The following is a 15,692-nucleotide window of genomic DNA, read 5'->3' on the forward strand; positions in this document are numbered from 1 at the left end:
CTAGGTGTGTGACATCATACTGGGTTCATAGGGAAAGGGTTAACTAATTGTAAAATGAGCAACCAATGGGAACCCAGGGGGCAGAGTTAACTGTGTATAAGGTTTAAGCACAGAAGTTTTTTTGGAGAGAGTTAGAGTTAGGGTGGAGAAGACAGTCTGGAGTTAGAAGAGACTGATAAGATAAGTCTGTGGGTTGGGCTAGTCGGGTGTGAGAGAGTGAGAGAATTTGTTAAGAGGAGTCAGTCAAACAGTTGAGATAATCAGTCAGAAGGTATTTGGAAGGTATAGGCGGGTAAAGAAACTAAAATCAAGATACTGACAGGAATATTATCGGAGAAACCATAAACTTGTTAATGTCTGTAAAATAAACTTGGTGGGGTTTTTTGGTTCACTTTTAACAACTGTCTGGACTCAATGTTTTACCGGAGAGTAACTGCTTGGTGGCAGCGGGGAAGCGAACACAGTGGTGGCACAGGGATCAATAGACCGTTAAACATCCGGGGACCCTGTGTGATCGCCACAACACATTCTACTCATGTAAAAACACGCTGATTCCCAGACCATCTGCGGGCCGGATTTAGAAGGCAATTGGGCTGGATCTGGCCCCCGGGCCTTAGTTTGCCTACCCATGCCTAAGACTATTCATCTCAGTCACACGGCCTGGCAACCTGTTTCCCCTGTTTTCCCTCTGCCCAGCTGCTGAATGGAGCACACTTGATATGGCCACCCAGCAGAATGCCTCAGCATCAACATTGCTGCACCAAGACAAGAAGCAACTTTGCATTGGTCCTGGGAGTTCCTGTCGCATGAGTATTTCCTCCCAACTCATGGAGAAGCAGCTCCATTTCCCCAGACAAGATGCATTAAGAGATCATAAAGGGGGTGTGGGGAAGAGAGAAAGGCCTGTGGGCAGTTCTTGCACAGGATTTAAAGGGCCCTCTGGCATGGGTGCAGATCTGCTGTAGCTGCACTCACTGTTTGCTGTCGGAAAACAGCAGGTGACAGATTCCCACTTCACTGTTTGCCCTCCTAATGCGGGTCTGCATAATTAATTAACTTTGGGCAAATGTTATCTGGAATTGGAATGGCAATGTAGACACAAGAGATAAAAAGGGGGGAGAGAGAGAAGTTTCAGAAAGTCATTCAATGGGAGGAGATTTCTGAAAGTTTACAAACCAGTTCCTGAATATATTTGCATAATGGGCCCATGAGAAGATGATAAGCTTTCAAAAGCCCTTTTGATTGTGCATTCCTGGGACTGGAAACCACAAGAAGGGAGCGTGGCTTTGGGCTCGGATCCTGCTCCTGGGTTTCCCACAGGCATCTGGTTGGCCATTTGGAGAATCAGATGCTGGACTGGATGAGCCGATGGGCCTGATCCAGCAGGACGCATCTTATGCTTTTTATGTTTTATGCTTAGGATGCTGTTGGGACAGTTCTACACAATGCCACTTTCAATTCTGTCTGTACCTGCAAAGGTTTTTGAGGTGGTCATCCTGCTTCCTTTCCAATCAGTCCATGTCCTGTAACTTCCTGATGAAATCCTGCAACTTTTTGTACACCAGTGTGCTGGGTTGCTGTTGCTATTGGTCCTGCCCTCCAGACAGCAATGATCAGGGAACATTGGGGAAGCAACACAGAGCAGTAAATGAAGAGGAATGATATGTGGACAGCCCTGCCTACATCTACCACTTAAGGAGCAATCCTGTGCACAAGAAGCTGGCAAGTCAATGTAAACTAGGTAAAGGTAAAGGGACCTCTGACCATTAAGTCCAGTCGTGACCGACTCTGGGGTTGCGGCGCTCATCTCGCTTTACTGGCCGAGGTAGCCGATGTACAGCTTCCAGGTCATGTGGCCAGCATGAATAAGCCACTTCTGGTGAACCAGAGCAGCACACGGAAACACTGTTTACCTTCCCGCCAGAGCGGTACCTATTTATCTACTTGCACTTTGACGTGCTTTCGAACTGCTAGGTTGGCAGGAGCAGGGACCGAGCAATGGGAGCTCACCCCGTCACGGGGATTCGAACCGCCGACCTTCTGATCGGCAAGTCGAACCCACAGCGCCACCCGCGTCCCAATGTAAACTAAGCTGGCATAAATGTACACCGGCTACAAACCGTGTAGGGGAGGGGAACATGTGTTGTTCTTGGCCCCAAGATCCCTGGATGCAGTGATTCCCACCCACTCCCCTACCCATAGCAAACACTCCCCTCCTCTCCTGACCTTCATGAATTCGGTATGAAGATCTGAAGGGAGATTCTAAGGTCATTCGGCTGAATCACCTACAATATGCTGTACTAACTCTATCCAGTTGCTTTGATATCATTAGCAATATCTTTTCCTGCAGAATCCAATCCTGCAGCTGGTTCTTCCTGCCTAAGTGTAGAACAGGCAACTACTACCATCATCATCATCATAATATAAACTACAACTCCCATCATCCCTAGCTAACAGGACCAGTGGTCAGGGATGATGAAAGTTGTAGTCCCAAAATATCTGGAGGGCCGGGTTTGCCTATGCCTGGTGTAGAACCTTACATTTGTCCCTATTGAAATTCATTTTGTTCATTTCAGCCCATTTCTCCAATCTGTGAAGGTCATTTTGAATACAGATTCTGTCTTCGGCGGCATTGGCTACCCTTCCCAGTTTGGTATCATCTGAAAATTGGATGCAAATCTTCTTGATACCTTCATCCAAGATGTTTATAAATATGTTGAACAGCAATGGGCCCAGCACAGACCCCTGTGGCACCCCACTTGTCACTTTTCCCCCAAGATGATGAGGAACCATTCATGAGCACTCTTTGGGTTTGGTCAGTCAACCAGCTACAAATGCACCTAACAGTTATCTTGTCCAGTCCATATTTTGCCAGCTTCTCCAACAAGAATACCAAAGAGGACTTTGTCAAAGGCCATACTGAAATCAAGATACACTACATTCACAACAAAGCAGAGACATCACCTTGCCAACAAAGGTCCGTATAGTTAAAGCTATGGTTTTCCCAGTAGTGATGTATGGAAGTGAGAGCTGGACCATAAAGAAGGCTGATCGCCGAAGAATTGATGCTTTTGAATTATGGTGCTGGAGGAGACTCTTGAGAGTCCCATGGACTGCAAGAAGATCAAACCTATCCACTCTGAAGGAAATCAGCCCTGAGTGCTCACTGGAAGGACAGATCCTGAAGCTGAGACTCCAATACTTTGGCCACCTCATGGGAAGAGAAGACTCCCTGGAAAAGACCCTGATGTTGGGAAAGATGGAGGGCACAAGGAGAAGGGGACGACAGAGGACGAGATAGTTGGATAGTGTTCTCGAAGCTACCAGCATGAGTTTGACCAAACTGCAGGAGGCAGTGAAGACAGGAGTGCCTGGCGTGCTCTGGTCCATGGGGTCACGAAGAGTCAGACACAACTAAACGACTAAACAACAACACATTCACAACATTCCCCTGATCCACAAAGCGTGTAACTCTATATAAAAAGAAATGAGATTCATTTATAGTTTTGAGCATTTCATTTCCTTCTCACTTAAACATTTACAGTTCATCCCACACACACCAGCAGGTGCATCTATACCTGCAACTCAGGGTAACGCTTCATACATCTCATAAAGTGAGTTGTAGTCCACAAACAGCCATGGCATAGTAAGTATGTTCATCACAAGGCACACTGTTACTTTTTCCTAGCACTAACTCTCATTCAGATCTCCCTTCCTTGTCTCTTTATTCTTTTTAAGGATGCTGTTGACAGAAGAACTGCATTTCCCCCATGCACTGTCAAATTTTGAAGAGAATGTTTACCATTTAGAGATTGCTCTTTTAGATGGAGTCATGGATTGTTCCATTCTTCAGAGACCCATATGCGCTCTGCTGCACACACGAAGCTCCAACTCAAGCAAAGAACCTGAGCATAGGAACAGCCATTATGAACAGAGCTTGTCCATCTTTTTGTTGTCATTATTAAAAATGAATCAGAGTGAAAGTGTGGTGGAGGCAGAAAATAAAAAAAATTGAATTGCAGCTCTGAACACTTTTCAATCAGTTTTGCCTTCATCTTCAAATATATATAGTTGAGGGAAGAAGCAGTCCAGAAGCAGTCAAGAGCAACAGCAAGAACGTATTGCTTTTTCCATGCACGCACATATGCACTAGCGAAGGCAGGACAATTTGCAGAAATATATTGTATTGTGCTGTTTGTCATGCCTAGCCTGAGAACGGAAATTGAAAATAAGGAGTCATAATGACCATTAAGTTTTAATGATCTGTTTTCCAGCTCCCTATTTAAATAATTAAAATGAACATTATCTATGATTATAAGATGGTTACAACAAGCCTCTCGGTGTTACACTCATTTTGCATCACCAGCGCTGGAAAAAGGCTGCAGTCTCCAACAAATTAAGAATTCAGAAAGTTCCCTCGTACCAAGTCTGTTTGCCCACCCATGTCGTCTACTCTGACTATCAGAGTCTCTCCCAAGTTCTCAGCAAGATCACGTCCTGCTCCTTTTTGCAAAAGCAGAAATGCAGGATGGAACCCAGTTTCTTCTGCATGTAAATCATGTGGTCTGACCACTGAGCTATGGCCTCTCCCTTCAATTGCCGGGAGGATAGCAACCCTCCATTTGTAGCCACCTCCAGTCGCTTCAATGGCAAGGATGGTGCTGTAGACATGAAGTCAAATGGGTCTCTTCAACAAAGCAAACAGAGAAACGTTTGAGGGCAGCGGTGGATCACCTGGACCAGCAGACAGTTCTGGACAATGGCCTCTAACTCTCTATAAAGTGGTACCTCTGGTTACATACGCTTCAGGTTACAGACTCCGCTAACCCAGAAATAGTGCTTCAGGTTAAGAACTTTGCTTCAGGATGAGAACAGAAATCATGCTCCGGCGGCGCGGCAGCAGCAGGAGGCCCCATTAGCTAAAGTGGTGCTTCAGGTTAAGAACAGTTTCAGATTAAGTACAGACCTCGGGAACGAATTAAGTACTTAACCCGAGGTACCACTGTATTCTGTAAGAACCCCATGAGAATAGATAAACTGGATTGTGAAAGCAGTGCATTTATGGACACATTTATGGAAATTAAGGACAACGGGAGTAGAATGGGGTCAGGTCTTTGGCCCCACGGACACATAGTTCCCCTTGGCACTGCTGTCCATTGGTCAGCTTAGATCGTTGAGAAAGGGAGGTTTTCACACATCATCTTCTATACATTAAGTCTTCTTCAGATTCCAGAAACCTAATCGTCCAAGACCTGAGGAAGCCTTCATGCACAGAGATCTAGCACACTAACACAAGGATAGCAGGGTCCAGGAGGAGTCGTGCATTGTATATGGTGGGGCAAGGAGTGCAGCCCCGCAGCCCCTTTCAATACATTTCCCCTTTGTGTGTTTAAAAGTGAAAGCAACTAAAAAGCACTGGCATGGTGCAGGCTAAGGAGAGGGACTCGGTTTTGATGATTTTGCCTTACCGCTTCCTGTTGCTGCAGAATGCCATTTTAACACTCATAAGATCCCCAGATAAGTGTACGAACCATTGGCTCTTATCTGGCTTCATGATGATGCAACATAGCTAAAGGATTCAAAGCCAAAACAGAGTGATAGCAATACTTCATGCCTTCAATCTGGCATTTTATGAAGGTGGGGCACCAGCAGTAAGAAGGACTATGATTGCTACAATGGTAGCTCCTGTCAGAACTAACAGCTGCTACAGTCACCTTGAGACTCCGTGTGGTGCACCCCCAGATTCACTCGAAAACAGAGAGATGGGACCACAAAGCCCCTTCATCAGCTCTGTTAGAAGACCACCAGCCAGAATTATGAACTAGCAGAAAAGAAGGGACAGAAGGGTAAAAAGGGGTGGGTTGGGTAGGGTGCTTTAATGCAACCACGCCCCAAAAGTCCGAATTTCAGTAAAGTAATATGAAACACCTCTCCCCATATAAACCAACCCATACTCTGTGATCATTATCTGAGGCCCTTCTTTGTGTGCCCACTCAACAAGGACGTATGGAGGGCGGCTACACAAGAATGGGGCCTTTTTAGTGGTGGCTCCCCAGTTGTGGAATGCTCTCCCCAGGGAGGCTCACCTGGCTCCATCATCTACATACTTTTAGGTGCCAGGGAAATACATCCCTTTTTATTTTTTATTTTTTATTTTTTTTTAATAATATTTTATTAGATTTTACAGAAAAAAAGAGAAAAAAGCCATACAAAAAAGAACAATACATATTAAAACACCAACAAATACCAACAATTAAAAAGAAAAAGGATATTTAAAAAAATTAACAAAAAAGAAAGAAGGAAAAAGAAAAAAAGAAAAAGACCTCTTTTTAAATTCTTATCATTCATTACCTTATTTTCCTGACTTCCACCCGCCTCCCTTTCTTGTATTCCACTTTAAAATTGATCAGCAAATTCATTCTTATTAGTTTTATCCTTAAACAATTTCCCTCACGTATTATACTTTCCCAATCCTTATTTACTAGAACCCCTTCATTTCATTTCAATGTCATCAGCATTCAAAGATTTTACAGTGTTTTTGTAAATAGATTTTAAACTTCATCCAGTCCTTAAACTTCATCCAGTCCTTATACTTCATCCAGTCCTTAAACTTCATCCAGTCCTTAAACTTCATCCAGTCCTTAAACTTCATCCAGTCCTGAAATACATCCCTTTTTAACCAAGCCACTGGCTTTTAACTATCAACAGCCTTTTTGTAGGTGTGGTATGTTTTAATGTAAGGTTTTTAAAAAAATGTTGGTTTCAATATGTGTCTTTGTTTGTTTTTTGCTTAAAATATTTAAAGTGGTTTTGTTGCCAAGGCAACAAAAAGCAACCTATAAATTTAATACATAATAATAAATAGCAATAAACCATGACTTAGCCCTATTTAGATATAATAAAAAAAATTAGGAGAGCATTTAGAAGGAAAGTCTCTTTATTCTTTTTTTTTGTTGTTGTTTTCCCCTCAGGTTCAACTACTCCTCAACTACACATGCATCCTCTTCAACCTTCTCATTTCCTTTTGCTTTGGGACTAAAAAACAGAGTCAGGTACACATTTGTACATTTAAAAGTAATGGAACCCTGCATCTTTATTTATGACTATGTAAAATCAATGCCTGGTAATAGAAGGCGAAAGTCACTCAGCTAATTACACATGCTTGATGAACAGCATAACAACAGCCACTGCTGCACTGCACGTTTGTCAAGGCATGTAAATTACTGCAGTTATTCTTATTCAAAGGAGATATGGGACTGCAAGATGAGGATGTTTAGAAGAACACCCTAATTTTCCCCTGGCACACATTAGTTTGGTCATCTGCAGCCCTGGAAGTTAATAAACGACATCTTCACCACATCAAATATAAAGGAAAGGCCGCAACAAAATTAAACTTTCAGAAATAAATATTTTTCATTATCATTCTTGCAGAGTCTACTGAGGTTCAGAGAACAGTAGCCATATATTTTGCGTCTAAAACATGATTTGGAAGGCCTAAAAGACCCTCAATGTGGTTAGAAGCCTCTCTCTCACTGTAGCAGCTATTGGTTCCGAAAGTTGCTACAGGAAAGTGGAGAGCCCCATCATAGCTATCTCCCCTTCGCTCTGAAGAGCTGCAAGAAGAGTCCTGCATTGTTGAACAGCAAGCAGGTGGGCAAGCAAAACAGATTAGAACGACAGCTGCTGCAGTCAGCTTGTGGCTCCTCACCATGTAGAGGCTCTGTTGAGGCCTCCTGTGTGAACTGGGCCTGAAGAAGGCCACAGTAATGCCTGGCACACTACATGGACAGAGGCTATAGGTGAATGGCTACCCACGTAGCCATTATCGCCAGGATACTGGCAATATGAAGGGTGAAGGAAAACATCTTAGCTGGTTGACTGGAGCAGCATCATTATTTATTATTATTATTATTATTATCATTTAATTCATTATTATATTTTTAACAAATGAACAACCACCATTTGAACTTTTTGCCTTGGGCACACACAAAAAAAGCAGATGTTCTACCACTGAGCTCCGGCTCACTCCTGGTGAAGCTCAGGGAGCAGAAGCAGCGTTGCTCATTGGAGAACCAGCATTGCTGTCCTTCTGCTGGCTGAAGACACTAACAATGAACCCCTTTCATTCAGTGAGAACTGAAATGAGCCACTGAGTGTGAAGCAGTCTGTCACTTGCTGCTATGTGATCTTGCTTTTTTTTTAAGGTTGCAGGTGACACATGTGCCCTATGTTTAACATAGCTGTCAACGTTTACCTTTCTTTAAGGGAAATTCCCTTATTCCAAACAGGTTTCCTCTCAAGAAAAGGGAAAAGTTGAGAGCTATGATGTTAAAATCATTATGCAATGCACAGTTATTGTTCTACAGAGCTGGTGTTCTTTTTAATGCTTGATATTTTACTGTGGTTCTATAATTTGTTGGAAGCTGCCCAGAGTGGCTGGGGCAGCCCAGTCAGCTGGGTGGCATATTATTACTAATAAAAATGACTAATATTATTATTATTAATTATTATTACTATTAATCAGCAGCAGCAGCATTATCCTTTGCTGGATTTCACTCCTGGTGAAGGATGGATCAGAAATGCCATCAATCAATCAATCAATCCTCTCCCACATATCCAGTGGGGTCATTGAGCCACACAGTCTAGCCCGTGTTACTGGCAGCCACACACAATCTGTGCATTGAGCACATGAGAAAGGGCTTTGTGCATGTACCAACTTACATACATGCACATCTGTCCAGCGGCGGCGGGGGGGTGCTCTTGGACCAATCAGGACTGCCTTCCTTCTCATGTGCCCTAATTCCACAGACAGTAGTCACATAGCCATGTGGTGTGGTGTGGTGAGGAAAGACAGGAGTCACCTGTGTGACCCATGATTCCCGCCCCCCTTATGCATTTTTTGAATGCACTGGTTTCTGAACCCCTCTGAACCACCACATGTACCTTTGATTCCTACACCAGTTGAAGACATTGTGTCCATGGAGGGGATTTTGTCCTAGGAGCGAGATACACAGAATTCACAGCCAATGCAACTCCTGCTATAGTCCTACTGGGTATACCAAAGGGCATGAAACATAGATATCAGTGCAAGCGTTTATTAAAGAAATCCATCACTGAAACAGCCCTCCTCCCAGTTGCCATTGTGCTTTATTTCTGATAGTATGCATACTCATGGGGGTGGGCACACCTACCCACACCCATTAATTCAGTCATTAATAAGACTGAAGTGCTTAATGGAAGCACTGAGGACAGGGCCAGCTCACGCATAGGTGCCAGGGGTGCAGGGCACCCAGGCGCAGGCTCTCGGGGGCATGAGGCCAAGAGTCCAAGGCCGCAATTTGGAGTCCGGGGATTGAAGAGCCAGGCCAGCCAACAGCCGCTGCCGAGCAGAGCAGAGTCCGTCGGAGCGCCAGAGGCTTTTCTGCTGCGGGCACTGAGGCAGCCGGCCGGCTCTGACCTCCTGCGCACCTGGGAGGCCGGCCCAGTGCATGCATGCTGCTCACATGAGGCGCACAGCTTCCCTCCCAAGCCTCTGTAGGGACTGCATGGGAGAGAGTTGCGCTCCCCAAAAAAGCTCAACAACTTTGCCCTGCCCCACCAGTTTTTTGCACCCCAGTGCCACATATGCTAAAGACAGCCCTGACTGAGGGGCTACCTACACATTCAGAAAAAGCAAATGGTACAGCCCTCTTTGGACAGTACCACTTCAGAATGTAGGTGCACAAAGAAATGACGGCTAGGAAAACTGTGTTGTTTCTCCGTTTTCATGGTGATTCTTTGCTGTTCTGAAATGGTCTGATACCACTATTTGTGCCAGCCTAGGTTTATATTTATAATGGTTATCTTTGTTTCTTTGTATTTTCCATTCCTATTCTTGATTTTGTTTTCCCCGTTAACATTTCTGAACCACCCAGAGGATTTAGTTAATTGGGTGGTATAGAAAGGGCTGAATGAATAAATGCTACTTTGTTTCACTGGATTACTAAACAAGAAACACTGCAAATGTTGGAAAATAACTTCTAAATGTTGCAGCTCCTGGAGAGAGCTAAACCACAAGGCTGTGTTACATGTAATCCACGCCTAACCAGGTCTAAAAGCTTGTGTACGCCCAGTAAGTTTGCTTGCTTATTTATTTATTTTCTTCCCACAATGTTGTAATTCAAACTGCTTTTGAAACTTCTGCTTCAAGAGCTTGCCATGTGCTAAGGCGGGATGATTGTCCTCAGAAACATGCCCAAAGCCTCCTTGGGCATGCAGACAATTTGCAAAGTTCTCCAGATCTTTCCCCACAATGTCCACACCCAGATGACCACAGCCTTCCTTTTTACAATGTTTAACGTGTCTATTTTCATTTCCTCGTCTTTTCATGTCTTGCAAAAACTAAAATACACTTAGCTACTAAAATATGCAAGCTACCAGCTTGCATTTCCATCTATAGCTTTTGTGCATTTACACTTCTAAATAGCATAAAGATGGCAAACGTCATCATGTTTACCTGCTAAGGCCACAATCCTGGGCACATGTACCTGGGCGTACATCCCATTGAAAACAGTGAAACTTATTTCTGAGTAAGCCTTATACTGCAATACATGTCCTTAAAGAAGTTAAGGAGGGATTAATTATATTTTTTTTTATTTCCAGGAGCCCATCTCCATCAAAGAAGAACCATAGATCTGCAGTAGAGCATCTGTTTTGCATGCAGAAAGTTCCAGGATCAATCTCTGCCATCTTCAGGTAGGACTGGAAAGTCTCCTGCCTGAAACTGTGTGGACTGCATTGATCTAGAGCAGCGGTTCTCAACCTGTGGGTCCCCAGATGTTGTTGGACTACAACTCCCATCATCCCTGAGCTCTGGCCTTGCTAGCTAGGGGTGGTGGGAGTTGTAGTTCAACAACACCTGGGGACCCACAGGTTGAGAAAGGCTGATCTAGAGTGATGCACTATTAGTCAGCTCCCACCCTAGCTCCCTCCAAAAAAATATATCCAGGGGGGAATATTTTTGTCGATAGCTTCAACACTTCTGAAATTTACACCTCTAGGTGGAGGAATTGCATGACTTGATGGCTCTCCCACATCAAACTTACTGCTCAAAGGCAGATAGCAAATTAGAGAGGAGATGGTTTAGTTGCTTTAAGTGGGAGAGTGATCAAGCATGCAATTGTCCACCTACATTCTCAAGTGGTACAACCCCAAGACAGATGTATGATGTGCTTTTTCTTCACGTGTGGGTTTGCCTTCAGCAGACCCCCTTCTAGGCAGGCTCCCTCACACATCTAAATCATAATAGAAGCAGGTGATTCAGTGCTTTCAAATTCCAGTGAACAAAAAGATAATTTCCCCGTGTTTAAAAATGAAACAGGTAGATAAAAATGTATGCGGTTAGCTTAGCAATCTCCAAATATTCTCAAAGGCATTTTCTCGCAGATCCTACTATCCCAGCAGGAAAGAGCCAAGTTGTATGAAAGAAAAAGTAGATAAAAACAAGACCTTCCAGATTATAGTGATAAAATTATGCTACATTGCTTTCCTATATTTAAACCAGTCTGCCTTTTAAAATTTGTGTGTGTATTAGATAGAAACCTCCAGAAAATTTGGCACAGTACAAATAATGTAAATGAACATGCAATAACCTTCCTCTCCCCCCCCCCACTTTTTTCATATCACAAGTGATTGCTTTTCAGAGTAGTTAGTTACACCACCAATAGGATTAACGCCAAGTTAACTCATTCCCATACCTACACAAAACAGATTGTAGCACAAAGTAGAATTATTACTTATTGCCCTTCTGGTGCAATCAATGGACAATTAATCCATACATTTCAGGACTGAAATTCATACTTAGATTTCACCGGCTGAACGTTCCCAACCCTCAACAGTCAACAATATAAATTTTATTGCTGAATCCTGGATCTGAAATTTTGCATCCCAACTGGAATACAAAAGGTATTGGAGAATATGAGGAAGTTCAACTTTGGAATAAAACTCTTAGAAATATAAAACGCTCCCTTGAATTTTGAAAAACTGAGATTCTCTGTCTTTCATCCCTACAAGTGGCAACTGGGGATGTATTCATTTCTGGTATATTTGCAGCTTAGATTCAGATATATGCAGTGGCAATGAAGTGCAGCATAAACTACCCAGTGCATTTCTGCTCTTATATAAATTATAAAAATAATAAACGCAGTATCGCCATATCATCCCAGCATATAAACTAATATTCAACATTTCTACTTGCTCAACAAGAAAAGTAAAGGGGGAAGAATTGCTATGTGAACTATAACTGATCAAACATATGACCATTTCTATGGCAAATGCAAACAAACTAAAAGAGTTTCAGGGGATCCACAGAGGTCCAAGGTGTGAACTCACTGGACAATATGCGACATCGCTGGGTCCACAAGGGGACAAAAACGCAAACCACTTCTGAGCTTCACTCCTCTAACTATCAAGACTAACGTGCAAACAAACTCTCAGATCTGCCAGAACAAGAGAGGAAGGGAGTGAGATTCGGCCTTTATGCTTCCAGAGGGAAAGGGGGAATAGTTATTCTTTCATGCTGCTGTTTTTAAACTGCCCCCTATTTAACCGGTTTTCAAGCTCATTGGTTACAAGCTATATCTTCTCCCTGCACTACAATAATAAACAACAGCAGTCTCGTTTGTTTGTTTCCTTTTAAGATGCACTAACTTGGTCTTCCTCAGCACAGTTTCCATCTTTCTCTCTTGTTTCTCCAACCCAGTTTTCGATTTTATTCTTATATTGGTGCCCACTTTATACATACCTCCTTTTCTACAAATTTTCTTGCCGGGTTTCCTGGCACATTCCTTGGATATTCTTTTGACTGAAAAATGAATAGAAGACTAGAAAATAACATGGAGCTCCGTGACAAGACAGTAGGAGCATGCAATACCGCTAGCTAAGCTCAAGATGGCCTGGCTTATTGACATCATTTATTTACTCGGTTGAGTCCCGACTCCTTTGGCCTACCCATGCAATGGATCAAGATGTTGATGCATCTTTCCCCAGAAGTCAATGGGTGGGAATGAGCATTTAGGTACCAACTTTGACCTAAGAAATACACGTGCTGAAGGACGAGGAAAATGAGTAGAGACAAGATCAGAGGAGAAGGGACGGTAGTAGAGGCTTAGAACTGGTGCATACATAGAAAAGCCACATGCATAGATGTGAAATAAAGTAAAAAAAAAAAAAAAGGAAGTTGGGAGGGAAGAAAAAGCTGGCATGCAGACAAGAAAGCCGTGCTGGCTACCAGTACACATGATTTAATAGTAAAGAACTTCAATAGGAAAGTCGAAACAAAAAGATTTCCCTGCTTCTCCTGTAAATAACTCACCATCTTCAGTTGGGACATATATATTCAGATAGAGGCAGTCTTCGTTCTGCTCTTGCACGTAGGTAGAAACTATATCCAAGTTATTAGTAAACCAGACAGGGAGCATGACTTCAGGTAACCTGCCCTCTATAATGTTCTGGGGACACACTGGTGCAAACTGGGTGGCGTTTTTGATATCTGGCCACGGAGACGGTGGTTCAGGAGGTTGGAATCGGCGCTCCCCGACTGGAGGAGCGGCGTACGGCACCCCGAGAAACTGGATGACTGGCCCCAGAATTTCATTGTTCAACTCCTTCTTCATCCCCCTGACTTTCCCGAAGCTGGTGGTCACCACCGGGTCGGTATCATCCAACTTTTGCGACGAGACGGCGGCGGCGTGAAGCAAGAACCCGAGTATGCAGAGGGTGAAGGTGGCATCCAATCCCATGTGCAGCAAGCGGACCAGCATCGCTCTCCACACGCAGTTCAGCCACATGGATGTTGGAAAAGCCATGGTCCCACATCAGTTGCCCTGCTGTGGTTGGAGCAAATCTTATTTGTATCCACTCGGTGGGGAGGGAGAGGGTGAAGCAGTGCTCTTGGCAAGGGAGCAGGGAAATGAAATGGGTGGCTCAAGCCTCCAGAAGGGGAGCCTGTCAGAAAACTCTCAAAAGCCTCTGCACACGACAGGCATCTCCCCGTGACTTCATTCCCACCGAAGCAGCATCTCCACTCTGCCCTATTTGTCAGGCGACATTCAATTGCCAATTCTGTTTTCCACAGTTGCGATATGAAGAGAGCATCCCTTTGCTGCCGATTCCCCACTTATAAATCAATTCCAGTTAGCTGCGGGTCTCTATCCTGGAGAAAATGAAAAATAAATCATTAGCATGAAAGAGCTAATATGGGCAGAATAATAACTAGATGTTTTACAAGTTACTGTACACATACATTAATAGTTGCTAGAGCCACGTGAAGTGAAATGGTACAATAAGTAGTTTATGGTTCCACGAGATGACAGGTAAAAAAAAATACTGATTGCCAGGTTATTTATGGCGTCACCTGCGGAGTTTGTGCAGGCTTTCAGAGAAACCGCAGCTTTTGAAGTCTCATTTCACAAAAAGAAACATATGGATTCCAAAGCCGGATTAAATGTGTTTTTAATGTTGCATTTCTTTATACGTCTCAAAGGGGCTCGCAATCAATTTTAAACTTGTTACCAGAGGATGGTTTAATAGCAACCACAAATCAATTATAATTTTATACAACCTTAAGAGAAGCAGTAAATACAATGTGGACCGCAGAGTTCCCAGTGACCTGTGGAATACTCCGAGGGCATCAACAAACAGCCAGGACTGCCTTTCTCTCTGCGTTTATAGCTGTCTCAAAAGAACAATTCTGAAATAACCTCTGAATCCGCCATTGTGGCTGAAATATACTCAGAGTCGCAAAATGATTTCATGCTCTTTATTCAGCTCATAGTGGTGAGGAGGAATGAATGAAAGTCCCCTCAAAGCATCTGCTTTATATACATTATTTACACAATGGGCTGCACATGATTGGCTAATTCCGGAATTCTACTGTAAGCCAATCAGGTTGTGGATTCACTTTTATCTGGAGCATGATTGGGTGGTTCCTGCCAACCAATCATACTGCTGCATTGTTCTAGGACCAATCAGACTGCTGCCTTTTGGATCCTATTGTTCTAGGACCAATCAGACTGCTGCAGTTTGGATCCTATTCAACTCAGTACATAACAGTGGCAAAGGAATACAGTGTCAGTGCAACTCAGCACACATTTTAATATGCCAACGGGGTGCCTTGATTCGATGGCTCTCACAAACATGCTGCTACTGCAAAGGTCAGGAATCCCACTGGGCTGGAAGGTGGGAATTAAACAACCAACGTGGGTGGAGCCAAGCTGTCAATCTTCTCTGTTAGTGGGTTACTGGACAATGTCCACGGAGTGAGAAATTGCTGAACTACATTGGTACCTTGGTTTAAGAACAGCCTAGTTTATGAACAACTTAGATTAAGAACACTGCAAACCCGGAAATAGGTGTTTTGGTTTCTGAACCTTGCCTTGGAAGCAGAACACGTTCCGCTTCCTGTTGAGTGTTTTCCATTTGTAAATTGAGTCCCCCGCTGCTATGGGAAAGCACACCTTGGTTTAAGAATGCTTTGGTTTAAGAATGGACTTCCAGAATGGATTAAGTTTGTAAACCAAGGTACCACTATATTGGCCCAGGTTTCTTATACTTGGTGTTGATGCTTGTGTTATTTTGTAGGTTGCTCTGGGTCAATTTATGTGGGAAAAAAACAATTAAAAATGAGAACATCACCACTACTTATAATAAGAATA

General features: G+C 43.4%; 1 protein-coding gene across 9 annotated transcripts in view; it reads right to left on the reverse strand.

Annotated features, from left to right (window-relative positions):
- Nucleotides 1-15,692, reverse strand: part of NLGN1 (neuroligin 1) — a 623,846-nt gene that overhangs the window by 450,054 nt on the left and 158,100 nt on the right. For 5 of the 9 annotated variants that reach the window (XM_083613220.1, XM_083613223.1, XM_083613221.1 and 2 more), the window contains exon 2: nt 13,352-14,191. In XM_083613220.1, coding sequence (XP_083469346.1) covers nt 13,352-13,844 — 493 coding nt within the window. In that variant the 5' untranslated portion in view covers nt 13,845-14,191. Of the gene's footprint in view, nt 1-12,781; nt 12,842-13,351; nt 14,192-15,692 lie in introns of all 9 variants that reach the window. The other 4 variants (XM_083613216.1, XM_083613218.1, XM_083613215.1 and 1 more) reach the window with 1 other exon arrangement.

The sequence above is a fragment of the Podarcis filfolensis genome, assembly GCF_964270895.1.
Source record: "Podarcis filfolensis genome assembly, chromosome: 5".
Taxonomy (NCBI): domain Eukaryota; kingdom Metazoa; phylum Chordata; class Lepidosauria; order Squamata; family Lacertidae; genus Podarcis; species Podarcis filfolensis.